General features: G+C 52.6%; 1 protein-coding gene across 1 annotated transcript in view; it reads left to right on the forward strand.

Annotated features, from left to right (window-relative positions):
* The first annotated feature begins 609 nt into the window (after positions 1-609).
* NKD1 (NKD inhibitor of WNT signaling pathway 1) overlaps positions 610-14,244 on the forward strand; it is an 86,204-nt gene continuing 72,569 nt past the window's right edge. The window contains exons 1-3 of the mRNA XM_060131566.1: positions 610-789; positions 912-944; positions 1,626-1,759. Of these exons, the coding sequence (XP_059987549.1) occupies positions 765-789; positions 912-944; positions 1,626-1,759 (192 nt within the window). The 5' untranslated portion in view covers positions 610-764. The remainder of the gene's footprint in view (positions 790-911; positions 945-1,625; positions 1,760-14,244) is intronic.

The raw sequence follows: 14,244 nt of genomic DNA on the forward strand, positions 1-14,244 counted from the left end.
GCAGTGGGGGCTTCTCCTGCACAACCAAATCAAAACGTAAAGAGTCGGAGGAGAAGGTGGGCGGGCACGGGGCGGGTAATAAGCGAACACTTTCTGCAGAAGTCCGATCGTGCAACGGAAGGGGCAACGCTGCGGGCGCTCCAAGCAGCGTCTCTTCTCCGACCTCAGTTTCATCACCTGTAAAGTGGAGCCGCTGAGTCCTCCTGTCCGCTGCCAGGAAAAATAGAGCGGAGGGAACGCACAGCCCCGTGAGCCAGAGGAGCGGTTATTGCAGAGCGGGCAGGACCCAAGAGGGTGTCTGTTCCAATACTCCTCCTGGCCAGAGCTCCTCCGCCTCCCATCACCCCCCCCCCCACCCCCGATCCCCAGTCCCGGGTCCCCAGCCCCCGGCCCGGGTCAGAGACCGCAGCCTGGAGGGGGGCGCTGTGTCCAGCCCTGCAGCGCCTCTCCACGCCCCGCCCCCAGCCCGCCGGCCCCGCCCCCAGACTTCTCCCTCCGCGGCCCGCCTCGCCTTTGATGCGCCGCGCCCGGCCAATGGGCGCGCGGGGAGGCGCAGGCTGCGGCGGCGGGCTAGGGGTTCGGCGCGCCCGGGCGTCAGTCCGGCCGCGGCGACGGCGGCAGGATCGTGTCGCGGCGACCTTTCAGGATCCGCTCGGCTTCGGGGCTGCTCCAGGAGGAGGAGAGCGAGGCGCGGCGCGGCGAGCCGCAGGGCCCGCGGGCCGGGCGCATGGCTTAGGGACGCCCCCTCCCGCAGCGCCCCCAGCATGGGGAAACTTCACTCCAAGCCGGGTCAGTGTCCCCGCCCGCGTGCCGGCCCCCTGGTCCCCGCCGCCCTCGCCCCCGCGATTGCTAACTCTCTGCCTCTCCTTTCTTTCCGGCTCCCGCCGCCGCCGCGCGCGATGTGCCTGCAGCCGCCGTGTGCAAGCGCAGGGAGAGCCCGGAAGGTAGGGGCGCGCGGGGCACGGACCGGGGGGGATAGACTGGGAAGCACCGCGGACGGCGGCGGAATGGCCTAGCCCGCGGATCTTATTACCAGGGCCACCCCCACCCGCTACTCCAGTCACCAGTCCCACAAACCCTCTCCTTGGAGCGGACTTTGTGTCCCCTCCTCTGTCCATCCTACCCCCTCCCCGCTATCCTGTGCTCTCTCTTCTGACTCTCAACCCCTCCTGTTGCGGTACCCCGACCCCGCACTCTCTGCACCCCCTTTTCAGGCTCCTAAGCCCCTTCTCCAAGAGCCTGCGCCCTCTCTTTCTGGCCCTCAGTCCCCTCTCCCGAGATCTTGGCTTCTGCGCCCCCTCTCCCGACGCTCAGTTCCCCTCTTCCCCTCACCCCGTGTTCATCCCTCCCCTCCTCAGTCCTGGCCCCTGGCGCTCGCTCTTCTGATCCCCAGACGCGTCTTCCTGGGGTCCTGCTTCCCCCTTGGCTCCGCTCTGGATCCCCGCTCTTGGGGCTTCGCTGAACTCCCTTCTCCTGATTACCTGCGTCCTTCTCTCGGACTGTGCGCGGCTCCCAACACCCTCCGGGTCCCTGCTGCCTCTGCCTCGCCCACTCTTTCTCTCCTCTCTCGGGTAACTTTCAGCCTAGGGGCCGGACTCAGGGGCTTCGTGTCGTCCCCGCCTCAGGTGACAGCTTCGCTGCGAGCGCCGCCTGGGCTCGGAAAGGCATTGAGGAGTGGATTGGGAGGCAGCGCTGCCCGGGTGGCAGCTCCGGATCCCGACAGCTGCGGGCGGCTGGCACCGTTGGCAGAGGAACTCGGGTACGATCCCCACCTACGTCCCTTTCAACCTCAGAGATGCTTCTCCATACCTACCCCCCGAACCCCAACTTTTAGCACCCTCTCGGCGCAGCTTCTAAGTCCAGAAATCCCTTCTCAGCTGCGCCTGACCCACCAGTATGACCCTGTACACCCCCTGCCTTGGGGAACCTTATTGGTGACACAGGTGGCAGTCTCCTGTTCAGTTGGGGGCAGAGGGCTGCCGTGTGTGTGTGGGGAATGTCCTAGGTGATGTGGTGGTGCAGGTCCAGTTGATGGGGAAGCTTGTCTGCGCTGGAGGGATCTGGGGGCCTGCTCTGACTTCTACCTTGTTTCTGTGGCCAGCGCTCAAAGGTGGATTTGGAGTTGGGGCTAGGGAAGTGGGAAGGCATCTGGGGGTGTCTGGGTGGAAGGCAGGACCGTGCCGGCCTCTGATGTGTTCCAAGTGTGTGACATTCGTCAGTACTATCTGTCCTGCAGCCCCAGTAGAGCCGGCTGTGATCTGGTGGCGGGCAGAACTTGGGGGGTACTGAGATCTGGGAGACCCCTTGGCTTGGCCCACAAGGAGAGAGAGGGCCTCATTCTGCTGTAGCCTGGGCCTGCCCCTGGCCCTCCCCCAGCGGGTCCCTGAGGTTGGAGTTGTTCCTAGGGGAGCAGTAGATGTGACAGGGGAGTGAGTGAGTCCAGCCTCAGCTCCTGGCCTGGCACTGGTGTTCACAGAAGTCCTGTGGGCTCCAGAACTCTGCACAGGGCTTTCAGATGGTCTGCGTGGAACTCGAGCAAGCCAAGGATCAAAGGATGAACCAACTTTTTGATGTGACATTTAATTTTTTTTTTTTTTAACTTAGAGGAGAACAGACTGAGTCTCAGGTCTGGTTAGTTCTTTGGTCTTGTCCATGGGCTGGGGAGGGGCCAGTGGACTTTTCAGCTGTGTGTGTGTGTGTGTGTGTGTGTGTGTGTGTGTGTGTGTGTATTTGGTGGTGGGACCTGGACTGGGTGCAGCCAGTTGGAGGAGGTGAGCCTGTGGATAGAGTCGACTCTTGTGCACGTATGAAATAACCCCTGCATCTGGAAGAAGCTCCCATCTCCTCCTCCACTGCCACTGCTGAGCTGGGGGCCTTCTCTTCTCCATTTCTCTTCATCTGTTGGCTGGGTTAGAATTGGAGCTGCTGTCCCCCGGGAAAGGCCAAAACTCGGTGGGCGGGGGCACTGCAGTTGGGGCCCTTTAAAGACAGAACTCCAAACTTCCCTTTCTTCCCCCACCATTTCTAGTTTTTGATCTCCTTATTTATTTAAAGCCCAATGAAAATGATCCGATTTAGCCATATGAACAAATGCATTTGCAGCTGAAGACAGAGGCCAACTGAGTGGATTTCCATTAATCAAGTTTTGGGTTTTTTCAGCCTGTTTATTTTTACAAAGTATTCCTGCAGAATGACATTTATTTGCAGTCCCCCCTGCTTTTTTTTTTCTTTCCTAAACTGCCAGGGAGCTTGCTCCATGCTTTAGGGGAAACTTGAAATACAGCGAGGGCTTACTTCAATTGACTTTTATCTTCAAAGCCATAACAAATGTTACCCGCATGTTTTTGGTAGGTCTCCTTGGCATCCAGTCCTGGAGGATGGGAGGGAGGAGGAAGGAAGGAGAGGAAAACAAAAGTCTGTCGTTTTTAATTAAATAGTAGTGTTCCCAGCAAGAGGAATGCGAGCCAGTAAAAGTTGCCATTGGGGGAAATGAGGGAGGGGAGGGAGGGGGCCCCAGCTTAGGACTGTGGCTTTGGTAAAGTCACGGAATTTTGTTGCCTGGTTTCTTCCCCCATCTGAGGACAGCATGGGATGGTGTTGCCCCCTCCTTCCCCAGCCCCCTCTCTCAGAGAAATGCTGAGGGGTCATTAGTGTTTGTTCAAAGCACTTTTGAAGATGTGAGACACAGAGCCATCAGCATGACATATGTTGGGTGGTGGAGCGTGGGACCTGCCATCCAACATATTAAGGGGAGGGAATCTCTGCTGCCTTGAGAGTTGTGCTTGCTGACTGGGACCTGGATGCCTGGGTTCCCACCACCGCTGGCCTCACTCCTGAGCCTGCAGAGGTGGGGATGGCCCAGGGAGAAGTCAGGGTGAGCCCAGGGTGTGGGGCTGCCCCGTGGAGGCCTGTGAGGTGATTTCAAGTGGTACCTGGAGGAATATTTCTTAAGAGTTACATTTTTTTTTTTAACCAGAAAAAAATAAATAACTGAGACATAAAACCCTTGAATTCGCAGATATTATTGCTTAGGAGGAAGCTAAGTGGAAAGAGATAGTCTAAAGTCAATTCTGAGAAAAATATTAAGTACAACTGGTCAAAATTGTGAATGAGAACGGAATGCAACACATTTGGGAAATGTTGAGATACTGAACAGGATAGCAGTAGGCAACCCCCGGTCTGTTTAATTTCTGTGATTTCCAGTGGCACGGAAAGGGTGGCTCCAGGCCCTTCCATTATCTCATCAGGATGTAGGAGGCCGTGGGCTCCAAAGTGTGCTGAGTTCCAAGGACTGGCAGAGGTCCCCTCACCAGCCCCAGACCCGTCCTGGGGTTGGCCTCTGTGTCCACTCGGTCACCCAGCCTTTCACCAAAGTGGCGGGGGGCACATTCATGGCTCATCCAACCAGCATTTTTACTGCAACAATAACTACTATTTATTAAGCGCCTGTGTGTGTCAAGCACTTTGCTTACATTATCTTAATCCTCCTCATAACCCTGTAAAGTTGCCAGCCGGCTGGTGTGGACTCTGGTTTTCTCCCATTCTGGACTACTTTCTAGGACAGTGGAAACCATGTGTGGTAAAGTTCCACACGAGAACATCTGCCTGGAAGGGGTCGCACTTATTCATTCCTGAGAGGTGGCACCCTGGCCGGCTGCCGAGTACTTTGGGATGAGGCAGGTTGTGGGGCAGGCAGAAGGATGAGGGGCCCCTGCTTGCCCTCTTCCTCTCTGAGGGAGCCTGAGTAGCTTAGTAAATGTTTAAATTGGGTCTGAGTTTCATGCAAGATCCTGGGATATGAGAGGGTGACCTCACCGGCAATTTAACCCATGCCTGCCCTCCCAAATACAAAACTAAATGAGGTCAGTCTCGGCCACAATAGCTTGTCACCTTGTATAAGCCGTTTTACCTTTGTCTACCTTACTTAGCTCATCTGCAAAATGGGTGTAATAACATGCTCATCCCTGGCAGGGTTCTGGCAGATAACTCTTCACTGAAGGTAGAACGTGGGGAGAAAAGTACTGGCAGGTCCCTGAGGCCCTGGGAGAGGTGGAGATGGGGGCCCATATTATGAAACCAGAGGCTCCCCCTCCCCCATACTCTGTAGCCTCACTTGGAGGGACACAGGCTAGGGCTTCTGCCCTTTCAGTGGGTACATGCTGAACTTCAAGGGAATATGAGCTTGGCAGAGAAAAATAATGAGAAATGTGACCTGTACAAGTACTGCAGAAGATGACTGATACGTGAACAGTTTGTATGCCAGACAACAATATGCTAAACAATTAGAAATTAAAATAAGCATAATAATCTCAGAGATAAAGGACAGTATTAGAAACACGAAGCAGCAACAGGCAGTTACAAAAGAAAACCAACTGGAAATGTTGGCTCTGGAAAATATAATGGGTGAAGTTAACAAGTTTAGTAGATGGATGGAGTAGCGTAATGGACGCAGAGATGTTGATAGGAGAACACTCAGAGAAGCAGAATCTGCGCGTCTGTGTACGCTCCTGCAGCGTGTGCACACGTGTGCATATATGAATGTGTACAACTGGATTTAAGACCCTCCCCTCCCCCACCCCCCAGTTTGGTCCTTTTGTTCTTTTATGGCAGAGCCGCCTGAAGAAACAGGCTGAGAGCTTCGGTGCAGGCAAGTCTGCCTCTGGATCAAAGGTGGCTGCCAGGCGGTTTGGTAATTTGATTAGGGGGCACCTAGTGCATTTTGATGTTTAGGGAAGATGGGGAGGGTGCAGGCCCTGTTGGAGCCCGTGGGGATGTATGGAGCTGGGCGATGAGATTGGAGGCTGGCCCAGCTGCTGCCTGAGTGCCGGATTCCAGGGGAATTACCCTTGAATGATACCAGTTGGCACAATTAAAAGGCCTCATGTCTTCACCATATGGAAAGTGTTAGGCCTCCTTACGTGGTTTCAAAGCTATGTGCCGGGAGGTGGACTTGACATTTGAGGTAAAGCATAAATTAAATATTTGGTGTTTCAGAATTAAAAGATGATTTGCTTTGAGGCCAGTGGAGGCGTTTGGACCACCACTCACTGGCTTCTTCGAGTTCTCCACGGAGGGTGCCCTCTGCCCCTGGCACCCAGGCCAGCTTCATAGCCCCACCTGGCAGCTTTCTGGACCCCTGGGGAATGGGGAGGAGAGCTGGGGCAAGCTGGAGCTGAACAGAGTGCCAGGTGGGGCTTCTTGTTTCTGGTAGGTCTGGATCCCTCAGGAAGGTGGGAGGTGGGCAAGGTTGTCATTCTGGGTGCTTTCATGCATCTCTGTGATGGGGTCTCTGGTAGAGGTTCGAGGAGTGCCTTATCCTCCCTTAGAAACTTTTCTTCTTTGAGAAGGACACTGGTTCCCTGAGTCAGGCTGTGTGTGTGTTGTGTCCCTCGAACTCAGGAACAGACCCTCTACATTCATATCTTGTACAAACTGTCACAAACTCAGGGGGAAGCTAACCCAGGAGACAACCTAAGCATGTCCCACAAGCTCCTAGCCTTGGGGAAGGTTCCATCCCCTCACCCAGTGGGAGTGTCAGAAGTGAGGAGAGAAGGTGGGTGATAGACAGAGTGAATTCCTCCTCATAACAGGAAGCTTGGGCCCCTGGGCTCAGGGGCCAGACTGTCCCTTGGAGGGCTTAAAACAGCAAGGCTAAGCTGTCAGCAATGGAAGAATCACTTTCTGAGGAGTCCATCTTCCTTGTGGCAGCCCTGGGGCACATGGTGGGCTCTCATGATATATTTGCTGAATGAATGAATGGAGATAGATGAAGTCACCATCCCTGCCTCTTCCTCCCCCAGGTTCTCTTCCCCAGCCAGGTGGAGCTGGAAGTAGGAATAAAGGGAAGAGTGGAATTAGGCCTTTTCTTTCAGACACTCAGCTATTAATTAATTATGATCAATAATGAATTGTTATTAATTATGGATTCCCTAGCTGTGCTGGGCATTGAGGCTACAGTGGCAAATCACAGAGCTGTGGTGCCTGTCCTCCCGTAGCTTCCAGTCTAATAAAGGAGACAAAGAATAAGCGTGGTCACAGGCACACTGGCAGACAGTAACACTCATGAGAAGCTGAGGCAGTGAGGGAGAGAGTGTGGGAAGAGGGGATGGGTTTGTGCAGTGGGAGCTGGGGGAGACCCCTCACTCACTAGTGTCCATGGACGATGCGTGGTGCTTGGGTTGGGCCCTTGAGAAGGGACTCTGGGCTCCAAGCGGCTCTGCAGCCTGTGGGGTCTGGAACTCTCTCTGGTGCTCATTCTTTCTGCAAAGCCCCCCATGTTAGTGGCTCTTGGCACGTGTGAGCTACCTTCCCCTCTGGACAGGTGGGTGGGGCGGAGCCAGGCGGGCAGCCACCAGCGCGTTCTGTAGGGCTGATTCGCAGGCAGCGTCATGCACAGGGACTTGGGGCTTTACTCCAGCTGTTTGGGAGGAGGGGCAGCCCCTGCTGCCCTGCGGGGGAGGAGGGTCAGAAGCCCAGCCGTGGTGGGATGTGGCAGCCTGAGCGGTGGCATTGGCAGAGGGAGGCACCCCAAGAACCAGGGGGCAAGAGGCAGTGACAAGCCAATCCCAGAGAGAGCCCATCCTGCCCCAGAACTGCTGTGAACCTGTGCCTGAGGGAGGAGGGTCTTCTGCCTCAGTTTACCAGATGTGTCTGAGGAAGGGGCATGCAGCCTGACTCTCTGGGCAATGAGGCAGGGGCCCACAAAGAGATCTGCAGGCGCTGGGGAGTCAGGGACCCCTCAGTCCTCCTTGCTCGGGGGGTTCTCGCAGCCTCACTCACTGGCTGTAGGTTCACAACTTTGGAATTTTTAGGTCGCGCGTTGGATTCCAAAGCAGGCCCTTCCGGCTGCCTCCCTGACTTACCGCTCTCTTTTCCACTCACGCATGTTCTTTTTGTGGCTCTTGTCTCTCACAGACATTCTTTCTCTTCCTCTCACTCTCTCTCCCCCCTCCCTTCCCCACCCCCTCCCAGAGGAAGGAAAAAATTCAGACTCTCACAAACAAAATATCTGCCATTCCATCTGAGGGAGAACTGAGGCAGAAGCCCAGAATATCCTGGAAGAAACGCCAGAGAGAGCTGAAGGCCTCAGTTGTTTAATCTGGAAGGCAGGCTTTGATGTCACCGTGCTCCGTTTATCCTGGGAAGCTGCCTGCTTCTTTATGGCTGGCTTCAGACTCTGTGCATGAAAAATGGCCGAGTCCCTTCAGGAGCTGGAGGGAAAGCCTGATCCCTCCCCAGAGGGCAGGCCTGGTGACGCTGCCGCTCCTGCCAAGCCCAGGTGGGCTGGGGAAGCTTTTCCAAACAAGCATTTCCAGAGACATAAGTAATTCTTTGATAACTTCCCGGGAAAGCAGAGGAGGCTCTTTATCCATGTGGGTACCCGTTACGGGGCTTCGCGAGGGAAGCCTCAGGTCCCTCCACTGGAGTCATCCTTAGCCCCAGAAGGGCGGCACACAGGAGCTCTCACCAGACGGCTCTGCCCTCTGGGGCGCGTCCTGGATGTGTGTTTGTTTAGAGGGCTCTGAGGACTTGCTCTGGGCTTCGCTTTCCTTACTTGTTGAGCCATGTGGGCTGCGGTTTGTGTGTGGCTGACGCCTTTCAGAGGATCCCAGGGTAGTGGGTGGGCTTCACAGTGGTGTGGCATCAGCTGAAGGACCCCCCCCCCTTCTCTGGGCCTCGGATCTTCTGGCTGAGAAGTAGGATAAAATCATTTATTACAATTTAGAAACTATGTAGTAAATGCATTCTATTCAAGTCATTCATGCATCTGTTTAATAGAAATTGAGTACTTACTTTAAGCCAGGTATACATTTGCTCTGTCAGTAGAGCATGGTCCTGGTTTTCATGGACCTTACACTCTAGTAGGAAAAGATAAGTATTTTTAAAAACAAATTACACAACCTAAGCTGTGATTTATGCCTCAAAGGAGAAGTGCTGGGTGCTTTGAGAACATTTAATAGGAATCAGACCTAATCTGGGTGGCTGTTCATTCTACAGATATTTGAGCATGGGTAGGATGTTGTAGAAACTATGAGGAATAGAACATAGTTCCTGCCTCATAGAACTTGGAGTTTAGTGGAACTAAACTTTCATCTTTGCCTCATCTATTTTTCTTATCTTATTGCATTGGTTAGAATCTCCTCAACTTACTTAATAACTATTAAGTATGATGTTCATTGTTTATCTAGTTAAGAAAGCTTTCTTCATCTCCTGGATTGCTAGGATTTTTAAAACCAGGAATAATTATTGAATTTTATCAAATGCTCTCGGGGTGTTGATGGAGCTGGTGATTCTTTGCTAATATAATGTATGATTTGTATGCATGATTACATAACTAGATTTCCTAGTGTTCAGCTTTCTTTGCACTCCTAAGTTAAATCCCTCTTTGCCATGATAGGCTGCTGCTTTAAAATGCTGCTGTATTTGATTTGCTAATATTTTACTTTGCATTGATATTCGTGTTTGATTGGCTCATGGTTTGGGAGGGTAGCTCTCGAATAATGAAGACGATGTTCAGGGAATGTTAGAGGGTGCTCTGGGGGCTCTAGAGCAGGAAGTACCAACTGGTCCAGGGTCAGAGGTAGTCTCAGAGGAGCTGTGATTTAAGGCCAAAGGTGCATGGGGGGAGGGGTGGTGGTGAGCAGGGCAAGGGGAGAGGACATGTAACAACCATGAGTGTTTGCCGGACCGACCGGCCACGTGTGAGAAAGCCCGTAGAGAAGAGGGTGGTTCATTTGAGATGCTGGTTGAAGTTCAGTTGGCTGAAGAGAGGTCACAGCCTGGGCCTGGGGCCCTTCTCAGCCGTGTTATGGAACGTGGTCTTTGTCCAGAGGGGAGACAAGTGTGTGAAGGGCCTGTGTGAGGGGCCAGCAGGAAAGAGGTGAGCGCCGTGATCTGGGGGGAGAAGGAATGTGGGGATGGGCTCTCCCTCGTAAAAATACTTGGGAGGATAAAGAGGAATCAAGTGACTGTATTCTGGGGGCTCAGTGAGAGATTCTGGAAGGTCTGCATTGGTCCAGGCACAGTGCTTGGTTCTCGAGTGTCACCCAGGGGACTCTTGAGGAGGCCGTAAGCAGGTGAAGGACCAGGAGAAGTAGATTAGGACATCAGGCGGTGTAGGGTGGTGCTTAAAGAGCGAGAACTTTGGAACCCGATGTCTTGGGTTCAGATCCTGCTGCACCATTTGCTAACTGTGGGACCTTGGGCATAGTGTCGAACCTCTGTCAGCCAGAGGTCTAGTGGGAAACAGATGCACTCCAGAGAGTTTAAATGAAACTTGCTTCCAGAGGTATGGGCAGGGTTCAGGGATACTTTATGGGGCGTTGAGGTACCCAGGGACTGATGGTCCCTGGCAAGAGTGGGAAGCTGTTACCACCCCTAGGGCAGAAAGGGCCAGGGGAGGAAATGTTGGATATTTTAGATTGGATCCCTGTAGGAACCACAGCTGACGATGGGTGGAGACCAGGCAGAAGCTATAAAGATGGAGGATTAACCACAGTCAGAGACATGGTACAGAAGTAGTGAGGGAGTGGAGAAGAAATACCCTAACTCCCATCTCCTCGTATCCTCCCGTTTCCTGCCGGGGCTTCGCATTGGCTGAATTCAGAAGCCAGAGGCCAGAAAGCTCCAGTGAATTGGTCCACAGGGTCAGCTTCCTGGAGGCACGGGGCAGTACAGAGAGGGTGGGGAATGGATGGGGGTGGGGATGGCAATAGAATAATCAACTCTGCTTGTGTTTCCTCATCTGTAAAGCAGGGATGATAATAGTACCTGCATCACAGGGCAGTTGTGAGGACTCAAATTGTAAAACAGTTGTAATGTCAGGCGCACCGTAAGTGCTCAATACAAGTTCGCTCTTACAGTTATAAGACCAGGAAGAGACACAGGGTTATGGAGATTCGGGGAGGTGTTTCTGAAGGAGGTGGCATGTCAGTATGGCTCTAAGGACAGTAAGACTGGGACCAGGGGTCAGAATCTAAAGGCCAGAGAAGTCATGTTCATGAATGCAGCAGGCTGGGAGGGAGACACCGGGGAGGTGGGGGGACTAGGGTGCCCTGGGGAGCACATGTCCTGAGTCAAGAGAACAGCGTCCCTCAGCCCCAGCCAACTGTTGTCACGTGGGAATGTGGCCCTGGTATTGCCATTCTCTCATTAAGAGAATCCAGCCACCTGGATTTTTACGTGAAATTTTTCTAATTTAAAAAATTATCATCAACTACATACAATTTTTCAAAAACACTTTTCTGGGTGGACCCAGACAGCTGGAGTTGGCCTGGCTTGTGACTGTTGATTTAGACCTACAAGATTTTGGTGGGGTATGAATATGTTAGTGATAATAGTCCGTACAAGGGAATATTAAAAGTGCCTAATGGTTTACATGCATTCTTTACATGTATTATTCACCCTGTGTACAGACGAGGAGACGAGCTCAGCAAGTTAAGTCCTGAGCCCAGCCAAGGGAGAGCAGAGTCAGGCTGCCTCCAAGGCAGAGGGTACAGACCGAGCCAAGGCTGGGTGCTGGGGAGTCATGGGTAGCATGTTTCAGTTGCCGGGGAACAGGATAGGAGGGCAGGTGGGGTAAGTACAGTATAGATGTGGTTTGGGCCACTTTATACTGAGGCCCAGCGTGTGCATGTAGTAGGTGTCGGGAGTGTGTTTAGAGCTTTCAGAATCAGACTTCCTGGGGCCAAGTTCCAGCCGCACCTCTCCCCAGCCGAGTGGCCTTGGGCCACGTGACGGCTCATTGCTGCTCCTCAACTTTCACAGCTGGTGGGATGGGTAGTCATGGTGGCTACCTGATGGAGTTGTTCGAGGACTGAAGTGAGTTCACCGGCAAATCAGGGAGGATAAAGCAGACGTCACCCCTCCTCTTGCAGCTTTCTCGTGTGGTTAGCTAACGATCATCCAGATGTGTGCTAAACATGATGAAGGGGAAGAGCAGGGCGTGGTGAGAGAGAATGAGGAGGGTTCTACTTTGCACTGGGGAGTTAAGTTGTTGAGACCCAAAGGATAAATAGCCAGGTGATGAAAGGTTTAGTAAAAACATCTCAAAGGGTTTGGGAAGTGCAAAGGCCAGGAGGCACGACTGGCAACAGAGAGCCTTCAACCCACTTCTGGGTGTCTGGCTTAGGACAGAATCCAGTCTCTGAGATGTTCAGGCAGACTTACGCAGTCTGGCACCGGGGGAGGGTAGCTCTTGGGGGTTGCGGGACGCAATGCTCTATGTTGCAACCTGTTTTGGTTCTTCGTCCACCTGCTGCAAATCTTCTTCCACGCTTTTATTTTTATCGATGTCCGATCACTCCAGCTTCTCTCCTTTCTGGCTGGGTGGGAGGTTGGGGAGAACCTCCTGGTCCCATGAAGTAGTGTCAGCCGGGAGCTGATTGGCCGGTCTGCCACGTGCTGCCCAAGCCCCTGGCCTTGAGCTTGAGTACAGAGCTGGGGCCCTGGAGAGGGTAGGGCAGAGCATAAAAGTCCCTGTCAGCAGGATGGGCCTGGCCACCGTCAGGCTACAGGTGAGGCTGGGGAAGACCGGAACCTCCCAAATGGGCTCAGGCCCAGGGTGTATCTCTGACTGCAGAAGTCTGCGCAGGCTGGTGGGCCCCTCTCACGGAGGCTTTGGCGGATGGTGGCTCCACTGTGTAGGTTTGGGGGTGCTACCTTGGGGTACTGAGGCCACTCCGGGCCTGGCTTCCAGAGGTAACCTTGTTACAGGGCAGTTTTTGACCTCGACCTTGTTTTACCCTTCTTTCCCCTAGGGATCTAGATAGACTTCAAAAGCAAAAAGATGATGTCAGAAAACTACTACAAACCAGGAACGAGGCTGCCTTTTCAGTGCATGGTGGGAGCACTTATCTTGCTCCCCTGCCCTGGAAATCCCAAGGAGCCCACTGCCCCGGTCAGTCTTGGGTATGTGCCTCCTTTCTCAGTGTTCTGTGGCGGCAGCCTCAGTGTGACTGTTAAGTGCCTGTGTATGCTGAGCCCTGTGCTGAACCATAGGTGCAGCATTAAGTATCTGCTATATGTCAGGCCCTGGGCCAAGAGCTGTCCCTACCACTCAGTTCTCACAACACCATTATGAGGCAGGTACTATTATTATCCCCATTTTACTGCTGGGGAAACTGAGGCTTTTTTAAAAAATTATTTATTTATTTATTTTTGGCTGGGTTGGGTCTTCGTTGTGGTGCACAGGCTTTCTCTAGTTGTGGCGAGCAGGGGCTACTCTTCATTGAGGTGCATGGGCTTCTCATTGCGGTGGCTCCTCATTGCAGAGCATGGGCTCTAGGCGCATGGACTTAAGTAGCTGTGGCTCGCGGGTTCAGTAGTTATGGCTTGTGGGCTCTAGAGCGCAGGCTCAGTAGTTGTGGCACATGGGCTTAGTTGCTCTGCAGCATGTGGGATCTTCCCAGACCAGGGATTGAACCCATGTCCCCTGCATTGGCAGACGGATTCTTAACCACTGTGCCACCAGGGAAGTCCCGGAAACGGAGGCTTTAAAGAAATCTACCGTCTTGCCCAAAGTCACTTGACTTGGAAGTGGAATCTTGCTCTAGGAAGATTCAAATTCAGATCAGTCTGATTTTAGAGCTATCTTAAATCATTATAAGTGAGTTTTTTTTTCCCTTAAACTGTATGTTATAACCCCATTCATGGCTCATGAAATCCATGTAGTGACCAGCATTAAAAAAAAATGAAATAGACACAAATAAAAATATAAGAGAATATCCCATATGGTAATAGTAAATATTGCTTTGTGTAACTTTCTGTTTAGTTTATAGGTGTGGATAGCCATGTCTATAGATGATTGATAGATAGATATGGACATGTAGACATGGGTATCCATACCGATAAATAGATAGATCTATTTATAGATAGATATGTGTATATCTAAACGCACATCTATACCCAAACCCATATATACAGAGGCCCATTATAAAACATAATTCTTATTGTGGGTCACTATCAAAGTGTTAGAAAACACTGGTGTTTGGTCACTGGTCTAGACTCTGAGTCTGAATACCTGGTTTCAGGATCTAGCTCTGCTTCTCACTAGCTGTGTGACCTTGGGTAAGTTCCCTAACCTCTCTGTGCCAAAGTTTTCTTTCTTGGCTTCAGAGCCTTTCGGTTTGTTGACTTTTCGGCCAGAACAGATTGTCCCAGGATTGCCATGGTTGCTGCCTTGTTCATCAACTCCATTTGCTTAGGGCATGAAGAGGGCTCTTGGGGACCCTGATGTCCTCTCAC

Source organism: Lagenorhynchus albirostris, chromosome 19, assembly GCF_949774975.1.
Source record: "Lagenorhynchus albirostris chromosome 19, mLagAlb1.1, whole genome shotgun sequence".
Classification (NCBI taxonomy): Eukaryota; Metazoa; Chordata; class Mammalia; order Artiodactyla; family Delphinidae; genus Lagenorhynchus; species Lagenorhynchus albirostris.